The sequence below is a fragment of the Gossypium arboreum genome, chromosome 4 (assembly GCF_025698485.1).
Source record: "Gossypium arboreum isolate Shixiya-1 chromosome 4, ASM2569848v2, whole genome shotgun sequence".
Lineage (NCBI taxonomy): Eukaryota > Viridiplantae > Streptophyta > Magnoliopsida > Malvales > Malvaceae > Gossypium > Gossypium arboreum.
Genome location: NC_069073.1, coordinates 25,711,833 through 25,725,948, shown reverse-complemented (window position 1 = coordinate 25,725,948; position 14,116 = coordinate 25,711,833). Strand labels below are relative to the sequence as shown.

Below are 14,116 nucleotides of genomic sequence, written 5' to 3'. Positions count from 1 at the left end.
CCCTCGTGTCCGACACCGGCGATGGTCTCGGGTTTGGGGTGTTACATAGTAAGTCATTTGGTCGTATGTGAAGTGAGACTGTGATCTTCCTTAGGTTCCTACGAGCTGGTTCTGTAACTTTGCCTTGTGAGCTAGATCCGCAGACTGGTCTTACAAACTTGCCCTGTGGGCCCGCGCAAGGTTCTCGTGAGCTGGGTCTACAATCTTGCCTTGTAAATTGGTATGCCTTGTTGTCTACTTGTGATCGGTTCGTAGGTCGGAGGCTCAAATCTTTTCTAGGACTCGATTTTCTGGTTATTGACATATAACAAATCTATTCCCCCCAAGTGGGCCTAAAGGGTGTCATAAAGTGGTGTTCCTTAAGTCCATCACATCAAGATTAAATACAGCTTGCTGGGTACAATGCGGATTGTGATGCATGATGGTCACTCTGTAATGTGCACGAGCGGTTCTCATGTGTGCATATCTGATCATTGAAAATTTAACCATTTTGTTTGTTTGCATTTGGGCAGTTGATTTCCCTTGTTCATACGAATCGTTTAAGAGGCGAGAAGGGAACTTCTTCTTTAAAAGGATATCTTTAGAACCCTAAATCCTTTATTTTTAGCGTTTTCTGCAAGAAAACAAAGGTAATTTTCAAAAACTTTGTTTTTTCTTTTAAAACTTCTATTCCCTTCTTTTACCAATAGTATGGTGAGGGTAAGATGATTTGGAAACCACATTATCCCAGTCCATCGGTCGATTCCAGTTCTGGTGATAGAGAAATTTACACATGTACCACTAAACGAGATGAGCTGGATGGATCCTGTCGGTACAGGGAATAAAACTTCCCAATTTTGCGTATGAGTTTTCCCTTCTAGAATGGTTACATCGGCTGTGTAAGACCGCCAATGATAGCTTCCTGCTTCTGTTGCAAGTAGTGGTGGTTGGGTTTTATTTTTCGCTACTCTCTTTCTTTTATAACTTTCTAAATGACTACAACATCACTCTTGACCATCTTTCAGGCTTTTCTTAGTGGCTCGCCAGTCAGCGTGGCGAGATACCCATGCTCGTTGTTTTCTAGTACATGTATCAGTTGAAGGATCATGGTTCGGAGGATTCAATAGGGTTCTACTATTTTTCTTCTCGTAAGAAGGTGCAAACAATTATTTGAAACCACTATTTCAACCTTCATCTGAACCAATAAAAGTACGTCCAAGTTGGCAATATGCTTGTGAGAACTTCGGATTTCCCATAAGATGGGCCTCACCCAGTAAAGATATGTGCGCGATTTAGTGAAGCCTTGCCACGGATGAAGTTGTTACTCAATTTTAGAGGCTTTCTACTAGTCGCTCACTGACTTTGGAGACTCTCATAATAGCGAGGGATGTCTTTAGATATTGTTTGGAGGGTTTTAGCCCTAACAGTAGAAGCTTGGTGACAATCAAGAAGTTTCTTAGTTAGTTGGTGCGTTGCCTAAGAGTGCTACCTAGTCTCATGATTCTTCCGATCAATTAGGCCAAATACAGTTGGGTCGTATGGCAGAGCCTTTTAATTTCTTCTATCACTTTTATAAGATGAAGCTTCATCCATTTGCTCTTGTTGAGTTCACACAATGAAGGTGTGTTGGGTCATATATTAATTTATTAACTGCTCCTACTAATCACAGGGTTATTGCTGGTGTAAGAATAGGTCAGGGCTCCAAGAATACTTCAAGTGGAATTGATATCCTTTCCTGCGAACATGACGAGGTAATGAACATTGATTCCTTAGTTGGTAGTGCTCGCAAGAAGCGTAAGGCCACCACAGGGGCTGTGCGTATTGGCTCTATAAGCAAAAAAGAGTGAAATAGTGCACAGCTTGAGCGTCATAGTAAAAAAAGACCAGATTCTATTAGGGCTGTTATTGGATTTTCAAGTCCTCCCTGTCATCTACCGGTGAACTTGCCATCTTCTACTCCCCTTGCTAGTTCATCGATCACTGTTGCTAATTATACCCCTCCGTCTACTGCTCGTATCTCTTATTTTGTGCCTATCATTAGAGGAATGCTAATTAGGGGTAATAGAGGTTCATTTCCTTGGCGTGGGGACTTGTGCAAGCGTACCCCTATAACCCCGATATTGCAGCCTTCAGATGGCAGGCCTTGGTGCTAGAAGCTATTAGGCTAAGCAGCATGCAACTACCCCCAGCCTCAAGCCTATGCTCCTCTTTGCAATTTTTTCTTTCTGAGGTCAATTATGTTGGATTAAGGTGTGAAAAGGCTCATTATAAGGAGCTCATAGATCTTAAGGCGGAGTTGGTGAGAGTTAATAAGCAGCGTTGTAAGATGATGGAAGAAAACGAGACCATGCTTAAGAGAAACGAAGATCTCATGGAGTGTTTGGCTATAGTGGAGACTACGGAAAAGGGGTTAGAGCGTGAGGTGGCCACCAAAAAGAAAAGAATGGAGGCTCAGTAAGCTGAGTTAGACAGGTTTACAGAAGAGCATGTAGTGAAAACAGATAGGATTATTCGCGAGTGTCAAGACCAAATAGAAGGCATGATTAGGGGACATCTTCGAGTCTTTGAGGATTTTAAGAAAAAGACAACTGAGAATGTTTTAAGCTCTATTTCGAAGCTGAAGATGAACATCCTGCTTCATGCCCAACTCGTTGCTGGTCCCTTTGATGTTTACAAGGTGGATCTTGATACTCTCGAAGAGGTGGATATGAGCTTATGGGGCTTTGATGTGCTATGCCCCTCGAGTGCTGCGTGGGACTCCTTTGTATCTACTTGCAGAGGTTATCTAGATTTTTACATAAAGGAGGATCCTTTTACGGACAATAGTGTGGTTCCCTCTGCTGCGAACAATGACGTTACTCCTTCTGGTGATGTGTGCCAAGGCGTAGATAGGGTTAATATACTTTTATTTTTTAAATACTCTATACTTCGTTTATTTTTTAATGAGAGTATGTTTTTGTAGTCATTGCTTTCGTGCCTTTGCAACTTTAATTATCTTTATTACACAATTATGTCGGTATTTATAAAAAACCTTGGACAATCATTAGCTTTAATTTTTAACGATAATTTTAAAAAGTAACACAGTTGGGGGGTGTTAATCCACAACTTGTTTTATACTTTGGAAAAATTTTGAAAGATAGCAAGCTACAGATGCGAATCTGCGAGCTGATTCATACTTAGGAAAATTTTGAAGGATAATAAACTGAGAGTTTTGCTTTCATTAAATGTCTTGGAGGTAGTGGTTCTTCACCTGTGAACCTTAATATTATAGCTGGGAGTTTTGCTCTCGCTAATTGTTTTGGAGATTACGGCTCTTCGCCTGCAAACCTTAATATGAAAACTGAGAGCTTTGCTCTTATTAACTGTTTTGGAGGTTACGACTATTCAATTGCGAACCTTAATATGATAGCTGGGAGCTTTGCTCCCACTAACTATTTTAGAGGTTGTGGCTCTTCGCTTGTGAACCTTAATATGACGATTGGGAGCTTTGTTCTCGCTAATTGTTTTGATGTTGTAGCTCTTTACCTACGAACCTTAATATGACAGCTAGGAGCTTTTCTCTTGCTAACTGTTTTGAGTCACACGAATATTGTTGACGAAGATTTTTCATTTATAGGATAGGGAGTTATACATAGTATTTCTTGAGATATCGAGTGTTCCAAGTTGGCAATACAATTGTGCCTTCCATTCTTGCTAGTTTATACGCTTCGTAACCTATTTTTTCTCTCACTTTATATGATTTCTCCCAATTTAGAGTCATTTTTCCTCATTGGGAAGCAGGTAGGCTAGCCTCAGTATTTTTTAAGATAAGGTCGCCCACTTGGAACTATTTTTTTCTAACCTTAGAATTATAGTAGCGAGCTACTTGTTTGGCACGTGCTGCATTTCTAATTTCATTTGTCTCTCTGAGTTTGTCAATCAGATCAAGGTTGAGCCTGAGGGCTTCTTGATTATCTTCCTTATCTAAGTATTGTGTTCTGTGCAACCTCAAACCAATCTCCGTAGGGATTATACTTCCTGCCCCATGGATGAGAAAAAAAGTTGTTTCTCCCGTCGTCATGTGAGGTATAGTTCGCAAGGCCAATAAAATTCCAGGTAGTCTTTCCAGCCAAGCTCACTTAGCTTCACTCACATTTTCTTGAGGGTTGTCAAGATTTTTTTGTTCATGGCTTCCAACTGACCATTGGTCTGTGGCATTTTTACTGAATTTTGAGCTAGAGCTATTTATAGGTCAGTGCAAAACTTCTTGAATTTTCCCTGGAACTGCATGCTATTTTCTGTGATAATTGTACGAGGTATCCCTCATCTACAGACAATCGATTTCCATAGGAAATACTCCGTCTGATTTTTTGTGATGGTTGCTAAATCTTTGGCTTCGATCCACTTAGTTAAGTAGTCTACAGTAATTACTATGAATTTCTTTAATGTTGTGGCTACAGGGAATTGACCAAAGATATCGACACCCCAAGTTGCGAAAGGCCAATAACCTAACATGATCTGAAAGGTCTCTACTGATTGTTGCTGGATTTTGGTGTTCCTTTGGCAAGAGTTGCATTTGCAAACTAACTGATGGGCGTCCTCCTGTATAGTAGGCTAGAAGTATCCTTGCCTAAAGATCTTCTGTGCAAACAATCTTCTATGCTAACAATCTACATCCTAAGTGGTCACAACAAATTCCTTCGTGGATTTCTCTCATAATGTATTCAGCTTCAGTCATTTATAGACACCGTAACAGTGGATGTGAAAACCCTTTTCTATATTGTACACCCTCCAAAAGGGTGTATCTATTAAATTTAAGATGAAACACGTTGTTTTAATTTAACATATAATGAGTTTGCAATATCTAGGTATCCAATTCATATATAAGGAATTTAGTAAATATTCATAGTTTACAATAATGACATACCTTACAACCTAGAATTGTAGCTTTGTGAGCTCTATCTTATCTTGGATTTCTTGTTCACCTCGCAGTGTGTGGATTATTGACGTCATCTATGTCTCCTCTTTGGCCATAAAGCGTATTTGGGGCGCATCATAGCTCAAGGCTTGTTTATGCTCGAGCAGGATTTTTCCTCTTTGTTCAATAATGATGGAGGTTGTTAATTTTGACAAAGAGTCGACGCGTGTCTTGTCATTCTTGGAAATTGTTTAACTTCGAATTTGTTGAATCCTATGAACAGTTGAGTTGCCATCGCATGATATTTTTTCTACACTTCTTCTTTTACATCATATTCACTATTTATTCGCTTCGCCACCAATTGGGAATCTGTGTGGACAATCAGATCCCTTGCTCCTAATTGGCATGCTAGTTGCAATCTTGAGATAAATGCTTCATATTCAATGGTGTTATTTGATTTTTGGAACTCGAATGGTAATTCATATTGCCATTTGTTGCCATCAGTGTCAATTATAAGTACGCTTGCCCATAATCTTGTTTTGGCTGCGAAGCTGTCAACATAAACTAGCCAACTTTTTGGATTGTTAGTTCTATGTGTACTTTCTGAGGGTGGATTTACTATCAACGGTGTTCAACAAACGAAAAATAATTTTTAGTACAAAATATAAGACACATGATACTTTGCTATAAAACTCAAGAGTTGTTAGCATATTATGCCTCATCATAAAATATGTCTAATTAAACTGCTAACTTTCATCAATATTCATACGTCACATAATATTTACAAGGTAATTTATCATACGATATATCAAGTTATAACTCGTATTACCTGTTGTGTCATTGGTCTTCTCAAACGAGCAGTTCACTATGAAGTTTGTTAGTACCTGTCCTTTTATTGCTATTTGTGGGGTGAAGTCTACCCTAAATTTAATGAGCTCGATACTCCACTTTGTTACTCTTCCCGAGGTATCTACTTTGGATAACTCCTCTTTCATAGGTTAATTAGTAACTATGATGACTGGATGGGCTTGAAAATACGATCGTAATTTGCGAGTTGTAATAATCAAGGCATAGATACATTTTTCCATTTTTGTGTACCTTAGCTCGTCATGAAACTCATGAATAGGTAGCTTGCGGAGGTGTCAACTAGATGATTGATCGAAAGTATGGGAAAGTTAGCCTTGGGGCACACCTTGTTGAGGTTTGTGTAGTCGATGCACATCCTCCATTTACCACTTACCTTCTTCACATTACCATATTTGAGACCTAGTCTGGGTATTCCACCTCCTTGATAAACCCCGCCAACACCTTAGCGACCTCCTTCCTTATTGTCTCTACCACCTGTGGTGAAAATTTCCTTCTTTTTTGCTTTATCAGCTTTGCTTTGGGAAGCAAATTCAACTTGTGTCCGATTATCTACGGTCCACACCCAGTATGTTCGTCATAAACCAGACGAAGACATCTAAGTTTTTTCTTAGGCACTTGATCAATTTGTTTTTTTGGTTCTCCTTTAATGCTAACTAGATCTTAATCATTCTCTATTCGTTGTTGTAGAAGAGCTGCATAGTTTTGGTATGCTCCGTAGCTTTAGGCTTTTTGCTCTTGTGCTCGTCTTTCACATATAACCTATCCAGGTCAAGAACTTGGCTTGCTAATTCAGCCTCCTAGAAATTTTACCCTTCAGTTATGGGTTCTCTCGTTTGCTTGACAGACATCATGTGGCATTACCTTGTTGTGCGTTGATCAGATCGCATAAAACTGACCCCAATCTTTGTTGGGAACTTAAGTTCATGCAGAAAGTCGCCACCACTACCCTCGCCACTCTCATTATTAGTCTCCCAAAATTGTGTTGTATGCCATGAGTGGTCCACTACGTAAAACTAGACATATTTTATGGTTGTATGCTCGTCATCCCTTAAGATGATTGGCAGGGTGACTGAGTCTTTCACCTCGACTAGATGATTCGCAAAATTGTATAGCAGGCTAGCTTTGGATAACGACCGCTCTTTTAACCCCATTTTCTATATGTTTCCTAGGATAGAACCTCTACTGCACTTTTCCTGTCGACCAGTATTCTTTTTGAAAGGTATCTCGCAATGCTCTTTTAATCTCCTCGGCCTCAACGAACATATGAGCTTGCTGGTATAGGTTTACTAGACTCTGTGGTCTATTATATGTAAATGAGTACTCGTGTGGTCATTTTGTACTCCCATGATGAATGCATCTATTGCCAACTAGTCCTCCAAGTTCTTCGTGTTGAGGGTCGCTGCATGCAATCTTTTCACGTAGTTTTGAAGGGATTTGCCTTCCTATTGTTTCATTGACATTAATTCTATGGGTGTGTTCGTGATCGCTCGGTGGGCTCTAAACCTACCTAAGAACATCTGGCCTAGCTGTGAGAAGTTGCAGACCGAACCTTGTGAGAGAGTTATGTACCAATCTTTGGAGCTTCCCATTAACATTGTCGAGAAAGCTTTGCACTTCGTTGCATCTAATGCCCCCAGCACGTTCATACATTGTATTGCATCAAGTGAGCCTGTGGGTCTCTCCTCCCCTCAAACATGTCTTTTAGGACCCTGGAATTGCTTGATAAGCCTATTGTCGCGATTTTAGGGCCAACAGGTTGTTGGAGAAGAACAACTAGTCTATGTCCCGTAACTTAAGATGTAATGCCCATACTTCTTGATGCAGCTTGTCAATTTCATTTTGTCATTCTTTCACTTTTGTGCTTGAGGTTTCATCTTGTGTATTCATGTTGTCCTGGGAACCAAAGTTGTCCGCGGAACCAAAGTTGTCCGCATGTATCTTTCTTTGCATGTCCTCATTCTGTCTCAGTAGCTCTTGATGGAAGGCATGTTATTCTACAAATCATGCTTCTTAAGTTGTCATTTACTCTTTCATGAACTTTATCTGCTCTTGGAGGGCTAGGAATTGCTGTGAAGGTGTTTACTATTTGAGAGCAAGTGGTCGTCCCTGACCTATGGAGAGGTACAAGTGTAAAGAAGGGTAAGGTTCCCGACAAACTGCATTGTTAAGGTTTTTTGGCCTGTCGGCGGGCCATGAAGCAAATAAGTTTGTCTCGTAGTGTTGGGCACCGAAACCCGACGCTCTGGCTTGTCCTGAAAAAGGGTTGAAGGGGAAAGTTTCATTTGAGTAAGCCATTTACTTCGAGTGTCAAAGAAAAGTTAATCAAACTAGAAGAAATCTGATGATTGGAAGTAAGTTCCACGCTCACCGCACTAATTGTTGAGTAATATTTTTCTTATATCTTATTGATAGGAATGTTAGGGTATTTATACATGCAATTATAAGTACTATTATAGCTCATAGTAGGAGCCCACTACTTTGTCTTTATTCTATTGCCTCCGGTACTGACATTCTCTGCAAACTCCATATCTACTAGGAACGTGTTTATGGAGCATGCGGTCCTTTTTACTTTTAGAACTAGCGCTCTAGGCGGGTTTCGTACTTACTAAGCACGTGTCTGGATGGCTTGCAGAGTATGTGGCCCTTTTAGTGAGTCCTTTGGGTGTATGCAAAGTGAGACTACGATCTTCACCAGTTCGTGCGAGCTAGGTCTGTAACTTTGCCTTGTGAGCTGGATCCGCGAGCTAGTCTTGCGACCTTACTCTGTAAGCTCGCACAAGGTTCTCGTGAGTTAGGGCTACAACCTTGTCTTATAGGCTGATATGCCTTGTTGTCTACTTATGGTCAGGTTGTGGGTTGGAGGCTCAGATCCTTTCTAGGACTTGGGTCTTTGGTTATTGATATATAACAATATTATATAATTGAAATTTAAAAAATAAATACCTCCGCTTCTAATCGTTGATCTAACAGAAGTCTTATATCTTGAAGCTCTCCTGGTGGTCCCACATAACTCGTCCCATATTCCAACTATTGAAAAAATATGTTAACACAATAATTTAAATTTTAAATAAATTTAAATATGATAAATATATTATCTAATGAATTTTATCTTGTTATGAGTAGAAATGTATAAGGGTAGTCCATTCGAGGACGTAAAAATGGCAATCGATATCACGCCCATGATTGCAGTAGTAGCATGCAACCACCGATTTTAATTTTCTATGATTGCGTCGCCCAACACATCTCCAGGTACAATGTCACCAATATGTCTGACCCCCAACTAAGTTCGCCCATGTCTCTAAAGTCCACGAGTTTTAGCAGTCACCTTAAATAGATAAGATTTCGTGATTTATTGAGCATTAGGAGACCCGTGATGATCATAAGGATGTATGCCTGAACATGTTTTTCTCTTTCAACTTCACTCAATTTCGCATTGATCATACCAAAATTTCTTTTCAACCAATTCATATCTATCAGGGCTCCATAAATCGTGTTTAGAACCTTCCTTAAAAGTTGCTTGCATAAATTTTTCAAATCGGTTGCGATAACTGACCCAGTCACTACCGGCCTATTCACCAGTAACTCGAGCTGTAATTGCATGTCCTCGAGTGTGATAGTACACTCGCCACATAGAAGATGAAATGTGTGTGTTTCAGGTCTCCACTTTTCCACCAGCACGTTTACAAGTGTGGGGTCCAATTTATACCCCTCACCCATACGGGCCACGTGCAAAAATCTTGCATCTCTTAAGTATGATTCGATTAAAGACGGTGGAAAAGCGGGTAGATTATGAATATACGTCTCCAAAATACGATCTTCCAAACTTTATCTAAAAAAATACAAAATATTAAATTCCAATATAACAACAAAATATTTAAATTAAATTAGATTAAATATAATAAAAAATTCTTACAATTTGCAATTGATAGTCCAAAATGCACTTATCATCGAAGCGAATTAGAGATTTTGTAATTACTAGTTTTAATAAATCTGAAATAAATTGTAATACAAAATTAATTTTAAAAACCTTAATACAATTTTAATAAAAAGAGGGTTGCGAGAGGAATAAAAATTAAGTAAAAATTAAGAGGAATTGAGAAAAATTTAGGAGAGATTTGAGAATATGAGAGAGATGAATTGAGATTGAATTGAAAATGAATGGAATTAGGGGTTTAAATAAGAAAAAAAATGTAATCGTTGGGTGAGAGGAGCCATTGCCATATAGTCGTTGGGTGGAGGGGAGCCGTTGGAAATTGACCCTTTTTGTTTTTTCAATTTATTCCTATAATTTTTAGAAAAATCGATGTAATCCAATAATTTTTGTTTAAAAATGACATTTTTTTTTTTGGAATTTTAACCATTTGATCGAGCATTGAATGTTATGTTAAAATGTGTAAAAGAAATATGTCTGTTATTTCTTAAAAAAGATTTGATTGCATGCGGAAATCTATAACTCAGAGTTGAAAGGTTATGGATATTTTATGTTTTCATCAGCCCTAGGTTTATCTATTGACCCATAACTAAACCATTAAAACTTGAGATTAAGTAGTCAAATTATAGCCTTTAATATATCACATTAAACTAAAGCCATCATCCCTTTTCTACTAAGTAAATAAAGCTTACGCCCTAATTCCCCTAGAACTAATAAACCCGTTACACCTTTTACCCGTCCATCTAAACCCATATCCATCAATCATACTCTCCCGCGTGTGCTATTCTTCTCCTTCCATGAACTTCCTCCTTTCAGGTTTGGATGATTTAGGTGGCCGTTCTATTACCGCCCAATAAAACCAGTGAGAAGAAAAATATATTTTTTTTAATAAACAAACAATTAATATTAAAACTCCGATAAATAGAGAAATAGAATTCTCCAAAGCCAAAACAAACACCCATTTCACTCTTAAAAAAGAAACACCTATACTTTTTGCTCTTCTTGTCTTAAACCTATCATGTCTCGTATTGTTGCCGAAAACATATCATCGGCTAATTCTAGCAATAACTCTTCTCAGTATTTCCAGCCCTCATTGGAGCTTATCGCCGGCGAACTCTCAACCGCCACAGGGCCTTCCCCAACACTTGGCCAACTACTTAAACACGTCGGTGATGCACGGAAAGAAGCCACCGGAGACGAAACTCCTGTTCATGAAGTCCTCGTCAACGTCACCGAGCCGCGCCCGATACCTTTTTTCCTTTCTTTTAACAACCTTACTTATAGTGTAAAGGTTCCTCGCAAAATGGCGTTGCCTGGTTTCTTCAGACGGAGGGGCAGAAGCGCCTCCGCAGATGCTGCTGTCGTTGGCAGTCCACTTGCCGCCGGAGATAGTTATTTTACGAGGAACAAGACGTTGCTTAATAATATCTCCGGTGAAACTCGTGACGGTGAGATACTGGCTGTGCTCGGAGCGAGTGGTTCGGGTAAATCGACGCTAATTGATGCTTTAGCCAACAGAATAGCTAAAGGGAGTTTGAAAGGAAACGTCACTTTAAATGGCGAAGCTTTGGAATCTCGAATGTTGAAAGTGATTTCAGCTTACGTTATGCAAGATGATTTGCTTTTCCCAATGCTTACTGTCGAAGAAACCTTAATGTTCGCAGCTGAGTTTCGCCTTCCTCGGACTTTGTCGAAATCTAAGAAGAAAATGAGAGTTCAAGCCTTGATCGACCAATTAGGCTTAAGAAATGCAGCCAAAACTGTTATCGGCGATGAAGGTCATCGTGGTGTTTCCGGTGGAGAGCGGCGTCGTGTATCGATCGGAATCGATATAATTCATGACCCCATTATTCTTTTCTTGGATGAGCCTACATCAGGGCTGGATTCAACCAGTGCTTTCATGGTGGTGAAGGTTTTACAGAGGATAGCTCAGAGTGGAAGCATGGTTGTAATGTCAATTCATCAGCCAAGTTATCGTATTCTTGGATTGCTTGACCGATTGATATTTTTGTCTCGTGGACAAACTGTTTACAGTGGTTCACCGACGAATTTGCCACTGTATTTCTCGGAGTTCGGGTATCCGATACCCGAGAACGAGAACAAAACGGATTTTGCCCTGGACTTAATCCGAGAACTCGAAGGGTCCCCTGGAGGAACAAAAAGTTTGGTCGAATTCAACGAGACATGGCAAAGCATGAAGCATACCAGAGACTCCGAGCCGGATGAACTAGGCTTGTCATTAAAAGAAGCAATTAGCGCCAGTATATCTCGAGGCAAACTTGTTCCAGGTGCTACAAATGATATCAATTCATCTTCCATGGTTCCAACATTTGCAAATCCATTTTGGAAAGAAATGGTGGTATTGTCGAAGCGATCGATCCTAAATTCAAGACGGATGCCGGAGTTGTTTGGAACTCGTTTGGCAGCAGTTTTAGTGACAGGGTTCATTTTAGCGACAGTATTTTGGCAACTTGATAATTCACCAAAAGGGGTGCAGGAAAGACTAGGGTTTTTCGCATTCGCAATGTCGACAACATATTACACTTGTGCCGATGCTCTTCCAGTTTTTCTCCAAGAAAGGTACATTTTCATGAGAGAAACCGCTTACAACGCTTACAGAAGATTATCATACGTTATATCAAATGCATTAGTGGCGTTACCAGGCTTGATTTTCCTTTCGTTTGCTTTCGCAATGGCAACATTCTGGGCAGTAGGGCTAGATGGTGGATTATCGGGATTCTTATTCTATTTCTTAATGATGTTTGCTTCATTTTGGTCTGGAAGTTCATTCGTGACATTCCTTTCGGGTGTCGTCCCGCATGTGATGTTAGGCTACACGATCGTGGTCGCTATTTTAGCGTATTTCTTACTCTTCAGCGGCTTCTTCATCAACCGCGACCGAATCCCAGTTTACTGGATATGGTTCCATTACTTGTCCCTTGTGAAATACCCATATGAAGCAGTTTTACAAAACGAATTTGAAAACCCAACCAAGTGTTTTGTGAGAGGGATTCAAATATTTGACAATTCACCACTTGGAGTAGTCCCTCCCGCCATGAAAGTGAGATTACTGCAGTCATTAAGCAATACTTTGGGGATGAGAATTACAAGCTCAACTTGTTTGACAACAGGTTTGGATATTCTGAAGCAAGAAGGGATTACAGATTTAAGCAAATGGAATTGCTTGCTGATTACAGTGGCATGGGGTTTCTTGTTTCGGGTTTTGTTTTACTTCTCTTTGCTCTTGGGAAGCAAAAACAAGAGATCTTGAAACCAATAAAAAAAAAAAAAGAAAGAAAGAAAGGGTTTAATCCGATTAATACAACAATGGTCTTTATTCGAATTGGAGTTTAGTCCTTTTGGGTTTCTTATTCAGGATCTTTTTGTTATTGGGAAATAATGGTGAAGCAAAAACAAGAGAATGTGAAAAAGAAAATTCGGGATTTTCTGCATAATTTGTAAAATAAAAACGAGAGGAATTAAGGTAGTTGTTGATGTAAGAAGTGAATTTGGCTGAGAAATGTTGTTGTAATTTGTGTTTTATTTTTATTTTTATTTTTTTTTGACATCAGTAATTTGTGTTTTATTGATTGTATTTATTGGGGGGTTTTCATCAATTGAATTGAACTGTTGAATGGGAAATCATTCATTTCCGTTCTCCAAAATTTTATTTCTTAAAATAAATTACAAACTTATAAATTTATTTTTGTTTGACTTGTAAACTTATGGTAAAGATAGTGTTTTGAGTTTTGACTGCTATTATGTTTTCTTCTTGCCTTTTATGTTTTAGATATAAGTAGGTAAACAAATTACAACATAAAATATAATTTAAAATTCGTTTATTTGCTTTTTTTTTACATAATCTAATTATTAAATCAAATCTTCTAATATTATAATTTACATTGTTATTCATAAATAAATAATACATGTTTAAACATATTTAATTCCACATATTCCTCGTAAATTTAGTAAATTATGCCACATTTATTATATGAGTAAAAAATATTTATAAAAGAAAATTGTAGAGAAAGCTAACAAGGTTTTAGTAGATTATGTTTAAATCTTCAAGTTATTTTGTAGATTTATTTCAAGTTTCATTTGTTTTCATAAATTTTTATATAAAATAGAAAAACATAAAAAAATCATAATAATAATTTTTTAAATAATTTTAAATTTTTTCTATTTAAGTTAATGCTTAATTAATTTATAAAATCAATTCAATCAAAAATTAATAATATATATATATATATATATATGCAAATTCTTCAATTTCCCGAACTCACAAAAACTCTCAATAGGATTAGTAGATAAAATTCCAATACAAAACAATACATTTACTTCTCAAGTTATAAATTAAATTTCTCGGAAGCATAGCAACAAATATTAAATAAATTATATGAAGTGTTAAGAAGGAGAAACTTTGGAAAAAATATTTGTGTCGG

General features: G+C 38.2%; 1 protein-coding gene across 1 annotated transcript; it reads left to right on the top strand.

The window, feature by feature from the left end:
- Window positions 1-10,417: 10,417 nt before the first annotated feature.
- On the top strand, window positions 10,418-13,396 carry LOC108475163 (ABC transporter G family member 6-like). The gene has a single exon (XM_053027167.1). The coding sequence runs from the start codon at window positions 10,693-10,695 to the stop codon at window positions 12,943-12,945; it is 2,253 nt and encodes a 750-aa protein (XP_052883127.1). The 5' UTR covers window positions 10,418-10,692; the 3' UTR covers window positions 12,946-13,396.
- The last annotated feature ends 720 nt before the right edge of the window (window positions 13,397-14,116 follow it).

Excerpts from the sequence above, each read along its gene's own strand:
- LOC108475163 (XM_053027167.1), top strand. The coding sequence starts at position 10,693 with ATGTCTCGTATTGTTGCCGAAAACATATCATCGGCTAATTCTAGCAAT.